The sequence below is a fragment of the Myotis lucifugus genome, unplaced genomic scaffold, assembly GCF_000147115.1.
Source record: "Myotis lucifugus unplaced genomic scaffold, Myoluc2.0 scaffold_485, whole genome shotgun sequence".
NCBI lineage: Eukaryota > Metazoa > Chordata > Mammalia > Chiroptera > Vespertilionidae > Myotis > Myotis lucifugus.
The window spans coordinates 139,456-150,161 of NW_005871533.1; the positions used below are offsets into that span (position 1 = coordinate 139,456).

A 10,706-nucleotide genomic window follows, 5' to 3' on the forward strand; every position below is an offset into this window, starting at 1 on the left:
TCATTTTAAACAAGAAGTTTATTTAAACAACAAGACACTTGACTTGAAGGGAAAACTATCTAGGATTCATTTTTTTAGAGTAATTTATCCCTACTTAAAGACAGATTGCCCTACATGTAACAGCTACGTACAAAAAAGTTATAAAATTGTCCTTGGTTTTACAATGATAAATGAAAAACATTAAAATTCTCCAATCAAACAAGGTATGCAAGAATTTTTATGTTGTTCTTTTTTTGTTAAACAGTGAGAGCAAAATAACTTACTGGAATATAAAGATAAGAGCTGGATGAGCATGCCACTAATGGAGAAAGGGGGTGTTTTCACAGAACCAGTATTTTTTCCCCATCCCATCTCCATTTGATGTAGATCAAAACATACCATTGGCCATTTAGTTAAAAAAAAAAAATGCAAATGCTTGTGCACATACATCCGTTACTTTATGTACAATAAAAGAATGGGGGAGGGGAAAATGAAAGAATAGAGAAAACTATACTGTAGTAGTCAGATGTGTTGAAACCAAATTGCAGTTTTCTAATTGAGAATGTCTTCTTGGTCTGGAGGAACAGAGTCTGGAGTACAGCAGCAGGCTCCCTTTTTAGTAGACCCCTCCCGTCTGCTGCTGGAACACATCAATGGTATCTTCATCCTCCATTTCCAACTAGCATAAAGGAAAGAAAGCCATTGATAGTTAAAATTTATAACTATCAGACCTGAATATCCTGAAAAACTGCACAAGTTTCACCCACTTCTAGTGTTGGTTATTTTAGACATCCAAGACACTAACTTAGTTAGCATCCCAGCCTTAGGTTTTAGTAATTTTTCACTTGGTATTCCTTTTTTAATGAAGATTATATTAGAGAACTTAGCTTTTAAGTTAAAAACTGAACATATCTATGAGTTAAATCATCTCCTTCGATCACTGAAAATAAGAGTGATGCATGTAAAGAATCTCACTATGTTGTTTAGAAGAGCAAGACTGGAAATAACCTAAGTATCAACAGAAACCCAAAGAAATACTATACATTCATAATGAAATACCACATAACTATTAAAGAATAAGCAAATTTACATGTGCAGAAGTAGAAATATCCCTAGAATACTAAATACCCCTAGAATACTAAAAACAACATTTAAAAACTAGGCAACATTTGTGTTTTTAAGTGTGTGTGTGCGTGCACATGAATGTATCCTTGCCTATGCACAAAACAGTGGTTGCCTCTATGCAGTAAGGAAAGGGATCGGGCAAGAAGAAACTTGTGTTGTTGTTAAGTTAATTTCAATTTTAAAATGCTATTCACAAATTAAGTTTGCAAGTTTTACTACCCATACGTTATACACAAAACAACCATGTTGATAATAGGAAGGTTTTGGTACATATGGCAACACTGTAAACTGCAGGAGTGGGGAATCTTTTTTCTGCCAAGGGCCATTTGGATATTTATAACATCATTCTCAGGCCATATAAAATTATCAACTTAAAAATTAGCCTGCTCTGTTTGGTCAAACATTTAATTGACTCACCCCTAATGCCTTGGCAGGGCCAGACCAAATGATTTCTCCAGCTGTATGTTCCCCACCCCTGCTGTCAAGTAAATAATCTTTGTAACAGTTTATTATGCTGACAATTACCCTTAAAAATTTCTTTCTAAAAACTGGTAATTTTGAAAATAAAACAATCTTGAGCACCTAAAGACAAGAAACAGAACTGTTTCTAACAAAGTTCAAATATACTCAAAGTAGAGCTAAGGCATTAAAATATTAATAACTGCGTCTCAATTCCCTTTTTGTAAAAAGGCATAGCATTCAGTTATGAGAATGAAATGAGTTGAAGCAAGTATTTAACAGAATGATGGGCACATAATTATACTGCTATTAAAATTGGTTGATAAGATTTTTTGATTTATTACAAGTCTTCTATTTAATATTGGGAAAACAATTCTAAAACAAGTCAATTTCATTCTAAAATGAATTCAATTCTAAATTCATTTGAAGATTTTGTAATGCAGGTCTGAAAAATCCTCCTCACAGTTTAGTATTTGCAACTAGCATGGTAGACAAGCCTTAGAACTATTTTCTGGTGGGGGGTGAGGGAGACAGAAAATACATTCTAATCATCAGAGTTTTGCTAAATGAATTCTTTTTATTCTTTTAAAAACATCAATTCAGGCCCACCCAGGGATGCAAAAAAAAAACACACAACCACAACAAAACCACAAAATAAGACAAAAAACCCCACACACAACCAAACAGGTCTTCAGCCTATCTACTGTAACAAAATTATTGGCATTTTAAATTTTATAGTGAAACTTTAAATGCTTTTAAAAGATAAAAGAGCTTTTTCTCTTTCATCAAGAGAATTTAGCTCGCCCTAGCCTGTTTGGTTCAGTGGATAGAATGTCGGCCTGTGGAATGAAGGGTCCTGGGGTTCAATTTCGGTAAAAGGCACATGCCCAGGTTTCAGGCTCAATCCCCAGTAGGGGGCGTGCAGGAGGCAGGTGATCAATGATTCTCTCTCATCATTGATGTTTCTCTCTCTCTTCCTCTCGGAAATCAATAAAAAAAATATATATTTAAAGAGAATTCAGCTCCACCTTGTGGTTATGGACTATAACTGCTTCTTAGAGACTCACCAACGGAATTTATTCAAAATCTTCTCAAGTATAACTCATAGATAAGTCAATTTTTTTTGAAGATTATCAAGGAAGCCACAATCTTGATGTGCTGCTTCACTCACACCATATTTATCACTTTCTGGTTTTTATGGCATGATAAAAAATTTCAAAAATATTCAAAGTGGAATTCTTAACTGGAACTTGAAAAGGTAAAAAGAAACAAAGAGCTTCTTACAATGTGACAGACCAACTGCCCTGATAGGTAAAGAGATACAGGGATCAGACAGCATGACCTTTTTTTGTTGTTGTTAATCCCCACCTGAGGACATTTTTTTCCATTGATTTTTAGAGTGGAAGGGGTTGGGGGAGAGGGAGGGAGCGACTGGAGGGGGAAGAAAGAGGAGGGAGAGAGAGAGGGAGGGAGGGAGGGAGAGAAGAGAGAGAGGGGGAGAGAGAGATATAGATACATCTGTTACATTGACTGGTTGCCTCCCACACACTGGGCGGGGATGCAGGATGGAACCTGCATCCAAGGTACATGCCCTTCACGGGGCCAACACTCTAATCACTGAGCCACGTGGGCCAGGGCAGCATCACATTCTGTAGTGAGGGTCTGGAAAGCCACCTGTTGTCAGCCCCCACTCTCAAACTAAGCTATCAAGAGACTTGCAGTTGTCCTGCAGGTATGGCTCAGTGGTTGAAGGTCAACCTATGAACCAGGAGGTAACAGTTCGATTCCCAGTCAGGGCACATGTCCAGGTTGCGGGCTTGATCCCCAGAGTGGGGCAAGCAGGAGGCAGTCTATTCAATGATTCTCTCTCATTGATGTTTCCATCTTTCTCCCCCTCTCTCTTACTCTCTGAAATCAATAAACATTCTGAAGAAAATGACAATAAGAAAGAAATGGGTTAAAGTAACTAAATGACCTATTAGTTTTACTGAGTGATAACCAGATATTTTAAAACCAGTGGCATTTCCTCAATCTATTCCTATTTTTTTTTCTTTCTGTTCCCCCTTGATCATCTTTTACATAGCTTTGAATTGTGATAAAGAACTATATTTCAACATCTAAAAGTTCATAAATAAAGCTGTTAAGCAAATTACCAAAAAAACATTGATTTTTCTAGTTAACAGAGATTTTTACCTGTGCAGGTGTGTCTGTTTCATTGATTGGCTGCCCGTCAAATCGGAATCTGATCTGCCTCATTGACAAACCCTGTATAAGAGAGTTTAAAAGCATCTTACTGCAAACAATAATAAAACTATATGCATATTTAGCCACAAATGTGTTAAATGAGACATGAATACATTTGCTACCAATGTTTCTATGAGTAAAAAGATTTGGGGTGACTTTCACTTTCTTTAAACTATGTTTGATTTTCTTTGGAAAAGTTTTTAAAAGGTCTTCTTTTAAAAAAAGCTGCACTGCTTTTGAGACCATAGCTAATCCGACCTTGAATAGATCATACTTTGAGTTAAACTGCATTTAAATAAGATACTGAAAGGAAATTTGAAGTAACCGATGCACACAGCAATATTCCTCAGTGCATGTTAAAGAGATCAAGCATTACCTTCCTGAAACAGGAGTGGGAAAAGGGGGAAAGGAGCAAAGCATCAAAGCTGTTGATAACTGCAGCCAAATGAAGACAAGATAGAAAAATAAAGTATCTTTGGAGGTATGGCATAAATATATTAACTTGAAAGATAGCTTTCTAGAAAGCATCTTACAAAGTCACTCCAATATCATGCTCAAATTATAAATTATAATTGTTACACAAAAGCCATACTTCAATGAATATATTTTAAATCCTCACCTGAGGATGTTTATATTGACCTTTGGGGTTTTTTAGAGAGGAAGGGAAAAAAAAGGAGAGGTAGAGACAAACATCTATAAGGCTGCTTCCCACTGGGACAGGATGACACTCCAATTTACTGAGTGTAAATACATACCACTTACAGACTAGCCCTTGCCCTTGTCTTGAATACAAGCAATCCTCCATCAGGTAGGTGAAATTCCTCATGACTTTTAATTTTAATTAGCAATTACAAAAGGAACCAAGAATTCAATGCCAAGCATTAATTACCAAGTTTTACATATTTAAAAACACTCCACTGAAGACTGTGCTTCAACAAAATATTAAGCACCTTCTATATGCTGGGTTCTTCCTTCACTACATCCATGAGTAAGGTCGTAAAGACAATGGTGCAGCCATTCAAAATAAGAGGGGGGAAAGGCAGGGACAGAAAATAAGCAAACTATATTCCTTTTTTTTTAATCTTCACCAGAGGATTTTTATTGATTTTAGACAGAAACATCAATGTGAGAAACATCCGTATGTGCCCCGACCAGGGACTGAACCCAAAACCTTTTGGTGTAAGGGAAGATACTTCAACCAACTGAACCACCCAGCCAGGACTATTCCTTTATTGCCACCTGTTTATATACTTTTCTTTTTTTTCTTTCTTAACCCCTCGAGTGCCGGGGAGTGCAATCGCGCTCCTCCTGTCTTTCGCCAAAAGTGCCGGGAGCGCTATCGCGCCCCTCCTGCAATTTTTTTTTCTACTAGTATTTTATACTACAATCAGCAAACAATATATGTCAAAGATGAAAACAAATGTAGTAAAGGTTTCCTTAAGTTTTTGAATATGTAACTTCATTTACTTGCGATTCATAATTTTTTTCCTAAACTGCTGTAAAATCAGCAAAAATGCCTTGGCAATTTTAGCATAGTTCCTAGGATATTGGTTGGCACTCAAAGGGTTAAATATATTTTCATTGATTTCAGAGAGGAAGGGCGAGGGAGAGATAGAAACATCAAAGATGAGAATCACTGATTGGCTGCCTCCTGCATGCCCCCCCACTGGGGATTAAGCCCACAAACCAGGTATGTGCCCAGGACCCTTCAGTCGGCAGGCCAACACTATCTACTAAACCAAACTGGCTAAGGCTATATGCTTTTATCAATAAAAGATTTTGCTATAGAGCAAAAGTCCAAAATTCAGAAAACTTGTCTTTAAGATTCCATAAGCCATGTAAATTCAAACAAGGAATTTACATTAAACCAGTACTTGAGCTCCTCTTCTGAATAAATCTCATCCCTGAGCTTTAGAGTTGTGCCTGAAGAGTTGTATAAGCTTATCTCTTTGGGTCCATTTTCTCATCTCACAAAAATGAATTGAACTAAACCAATAAACCTGTGCCCTCTGAAACCACCTGACACTCCATGAAATAATCTGTAGGGTAAATCCACACTACAGTGGGAAATATGCTCTCAATCAGTTAGCTGAAGACTATGTGGCTGACATAAAGTAGGCAAACTCTAATTCTACATGTGAATGAACTACTTATGTAGGAACCAACCTCTGGAAATACTACATTGAATGCTCTCTATAACATATTTGATATGCCAGGTATTGGACTCTAGGCTCTAGAGAAATAGTGATCAAAAAGGCCCTATGCTCATGGAGCTTGCATTTCAGTGGAGAGACAAATATAGACATCGATCAATGAAAAATATCAAACTGAATGAGAGGACTGAATGCCGGAAAAAGAAGCTCTTTGAATTAATCAGAGAATCTCCAAGGAAATAACTTAGCAAGACTGGAATAAAATGGCTGAGGGCTCAGCAATAGCCAACAGAAATATAATGTGAGCCACATATGTATTTTTAAATTTTCTAGTTGCCACTTGAAAAAGATAAAATTTTAATAAAATATTTTAGCCCTAACCGGTTTGGCTCAGTGGATAAAGTGTCGGCCTGTGGACTCAAGGGTCCCAGGTTCGATTCCGGTCAAGGGCATGTGCCTTGGTTGCGGGCACATCCCCAGTAGGGAGTGTGCAGGAGGCAGCTGATCGGTGTTTCTCTCTCATCGATGTTTCTAACTCTTTATCCCTCTCCCTTCCTCTCTGTAAGAAATCAATAAAATATTTTTAGAAAAAAAAAATTTTTAATTCAAAATACTATTTCAATATGTATTCAACATTTTAAAAACTAAGCTACTTTACTTTTCATACTGAGTTTCCAGACCTGCTATATATATTGCATATTACCGCACATCTCAACTTGGAGTAGCCACATTTCAAGTGGTAAATAGTTACATGTGGTTTGTGAGTACTGTATTGGACAGCAAAGGTTTAGTTAGAGAAGAGAATTTGCTGATGGCTTATGAGTTAGGAAGCATCATCAAATATGACCCTAAGGCCCAGCTGGGATAGCACAGTGGTTGAGCATCAATCAACCTATGACCCAGGAGGTCACAGTTCAATTCCCCGTTAAGGCACATGCCTGGATTTCGGGCTCAATCCCAAGTGTGGGGCATGCAGGAGGCAGTCGATCAATGATTCTCTCTCATTTATGTTTCTATCTCTCCTTCTCCCTTCCTCTCTGAAATTAGTAAAAATAAATGATGACCCCAAGGTTTTGACCTCACAACTAGATGTTGAATATTGCTGTTTACTTAGTGGGGACACCAGAGAAAAAGATTTCTAGAAGTAAAATCAAGAGTCCTCTTTTGGATGTTCAGTTTGAGATGCCCATTATACATCCACTGAAACTCCAGAGTCAAGATATCAAGTGAGTTCATTACAAAGTAAATATGCACATTCAATTAATCTTTACAGGAAATCCTTGGTCAAGAATTTTCAACTGCCAATTCTTAGTCTTTTGAGTCTGACCCACACTTAAAAAGCAGGGAGTCAGCCAGGCTGGTGTGGCTTGGTGGTTGAGTGTTGACCTATGAACCAGAAGTTGAGGTTTGATTCCTGGTCAGGGCACACGCCCGGGTTGCAGGTTCGATCCTCAGTAGGGAGCATGCTAGAGGCAGTATCTCAGCAATGTTTCTACCTCTCTAGCCCTCTCCTTCCTAGCTCTCTAAAGTCAATTAAAAAATAAAAATGAATAAAATTTAGCCCTGGCCGTTACTCAGTTGGTTACAATGTTGTCCCTATACACCAAGGATGCAGGTTGGATCCCCAGTCAGAGAATATACATGAATTGACCAATGAATGCATAAGTAAGTGGAACAATAAATTAGTATTTCTCTCTCCATTCCTTTCTAAAAATCAATAATAATGTTAAAAAGCTAAAATTTAGTAGTAATTAGAGAAAACTGAAGATACAGAGAATTTTGTTGAAAACCACCAAATCTAAGCATGAGTTTCTGTTCTGTATAAGGTTTGGCTACATAAAACTTATACAAAATGATTAGCTTTAAAAATTCCCCTGTATGCCCTAGCTGGTTTGGCTCAGTGGATAGAGCGTCGGCCTGCAGACTGAGGGGTCTCAGGTTCAATTCCGGTCAAGGGCACATGCCCGGGTTGAGGGCTCGATCCCCAGTAGGGGGCGTGCAGGAGGCAGCCCATCAATGGTTCTCTCTCATCATTGATGTTTCTATCTCTCTCTCCCTCTCCCTTCCTCTGAAAAAAACAACAACAAAACTCCCCTGTAACCTGAAGGGGAACTAGTTTTCAAATATGAAAGGTGCCAGTGCAAAAAAATCTTTAGCACAATTAATAAGTACATATTCACTAACTGAAAGGGGAATTTCACCAAAATTCTTCAAATAAGAGTATACTGAGGCCCTGGCCGGATAGCTGTTGGTTAGAGTGTCACCGATACGCCAAGGTTGTGCGTTCGATTCCTGGTCAGGGAACATACAAGCGCCAAACCGATAAATGCATCTATAAGTGGGACAACAAATCTATGTTTCTCTCTCCCACCACTTCCTGTCTCTCTAAAATCAAGAAATAAAAATTTTAAAAAAGTACTTCTGTGAAGTCACTGTTGTATTTAACTTATGTAGGTACTAGAGTTTTTGTTATACTTGCAAAAGTCACTTTTAAAGTTGCCTTTGTATTGTTAGACTCATCACAAAGGGAAGCTTCTTTGTCTTACAGCTTACATTTACTTCCCAGCATCTATATATTTCTACTTCCTCTCCTTGATGTCTATTTACTATTATCTAAGTAAAATGCAAATGTCTTTAGAATATAAAAATGTTTATGCTTGGCTCAGGTTAAATTTTTTTAAAATATATATTTCTTTATTGATTTCAGAGATGAAGGGAGAGGGAGAGAGACCTAGAAACATCAATGAGAATCATTGATCGGCTGCCTCCTGCACGCCCCCTACTGGGGATCGAGCCTGCAACAGGGGCATGTGCCCTTGACTGGAATCGAACCTGGGACTCTTCAGTCCGCAGACCGACACTCTATTCACTGAGCCAAACCGGCTAGGGCAGATTAAATTTCTTGACATCCACTTTTAGTGTAAAAAGGGCATATTAAAATTTTACACACTTCAGGAAAATTGCAATGTCCTTAAACTCACTTTTTTTTTTTAAATTAAACTCCCATTTAATTGTATTTCCAAACTGGTCAAAATAGTTTTGACATAAGACATATCTGAAATGGATAAAAAAAGAGCCTGACAAGAAATTTTACTATGTTCATTCTTATTTTCTTATATCACCTTGGAAACAAACCACATGTTGTGAGTATAATTTGATGCATTTGTGGTACAGGACTAGACTCTAGTCATACATTAACCAACCCATCCTAGGGTTTTCATGAAGAATCAACATACCAAGTCCAAGTGTATGATAAAACTGATATGTCAAATACATAAGTGCATATTCATTCTAGCAAAGTCAGTCTACTTATTATGCTAGTCTAGTCTCTATTCTCATGAAAATAAGGTTTTTTTTATTTAAATAAGTTTTATTCAGTAAAGTGCTCATGTCAGTTCCTCACCTGTCGTTCACAATAGGCTTTCATTAGTTTACTAAGTGGTGTATGCCTCTTAATCTTAAACTGCACCACAGAACCATCCTGCCCCGCCACCTTCAAATTAATATGATCGTTGTTCTCAGTCTTGACTCCTTCCTGTTGAAAGAAAAATAAAGGTATAATTTGGAAAATGTGAAAAACAAACACCTTTTAAAGCAGCTGCAGCCCAAGTTGCTTCAGAAATCAACAGGTTTCTCATTCTGTATGATAAGAGAGCATACAGCTGTTTTCAGCCGCTGAAATCAATCTGAAAAAATGAGAAACCCTGAGGTGACATTAAATAGCTGTCTGCCACAGAAACAGAAAAGAAGCCTCATGCAATACTATCAGTGGCAACAATCAATTTTTAAGGATGAGTCCCACTCAATTCACTACAGTGCTCTCTTCAATTGCCTAAAATGGTCTATTTGGTCACTTTCAAAATCTATCTTTTCCTTTAAAAAGTTAAAAATGAGCGTCCTTTCCCTTTTCAAAGTACAGATGCAGGGGAACAAACCTCGAGCTTGCAACTCAAAACTCATTACAGTTCTCTTGTTGAAGTTACCGAACTCGATTTTATGACTTAAATCTCAAGTTCCATGAACAAAGCTAATCGAGGAACATCCTGATTCTGAAGCAGCGGCAATAACTCAGAACCACCATTAACGTTCGCCTCTATTTGCAGCTTCATTTTGTTTATTTTTAGTGAAGAGCTTCTTCTCCCCTCCCCTTTGTTGACATGAGTCAAATGAAGTTTATCCCAAGTCTTCCTCGCAGATTTCCACCTAATCTGAAGTTCACCCACATCAAGTGCAGAAAGAACTCTGTGGCCCCTGAATCACTTCAGAGAGGAACGGGGGGGGGGGGGGGTCACAAACCAGACAAACCGAACAGGAGCCCCGTGCGCCAGGTGGACGCGTGCGCCCGGTCCTCACGGGAAGAGCCTCCTTGGTGCCTCAAAACCCGCCTTCGAAAGTTAAGCCCTAGGAAGTCTCTGCACGAACATCGACCCCAACTTCTCGAAACCACATGGTCCCCGCAGGTTAGGGGTCATCTCACACCCAAGGAAAAGCCCCTGCCCATCCCCCCACCCCCACCACTACTACTGGGACCCGAAGCCATTAAAATGGGAAACACTCCCCGGGAATCCCCAGCCCCTCACGACCGCCCGACCGCCATCCGGCTTCCGACCCATCGGCAACCCATTGATTCCTCCCGAGCCCTCACCGGGCCACGGCGGCCCGAGGCACGGTCCCCAAACCCCGCGCTGCTCATCCCTGTGGGGGGAAGTCCCGGTCCCACTAACTCCCCGCCACCGCGGAGGCGGC

The 10,706-nt window shown here is 38.9% G+C and overlaps 1 protein-coding gene across 4 annotated transcripts in view; it reads right to left on the bottom strand.

Moving 5' to 3' along the window:
• SUMO2 (small ubiquitin-like modifier 2) overlaps nt 1-10,706 on the bottom strand; it is a 16,364-nt gene continuing 5,658 nt past the window's right edge. For 2 of the 4 annotated variants that reach the window (XM_023744762.1, XM_023744764.1), the window contains exons 3-5: nt 9,364-9,495; nt 3,757-3,828; nt 1-658 (exon numbers count right to left, since the gene is read on the bottom strand). In XM_023744762.1, the coding sequence (XP_023600530.1) occupies nt 596-658; nt 3,757-3,828; nt 9,364-9,495 (267 nt within the window). In that variant the 3' untranslated portion in view covers nt 1-595. Of the gene's footprint in view, nt 659-3,756; nt 3,829-9,363; nt 9,496-10,605; nt 10,662-10,706 lie in introns of those variants that run through there. The other 2 variants (XM_023744766.1, XM_023744765.1) reach the window with 2 other exon arrangements.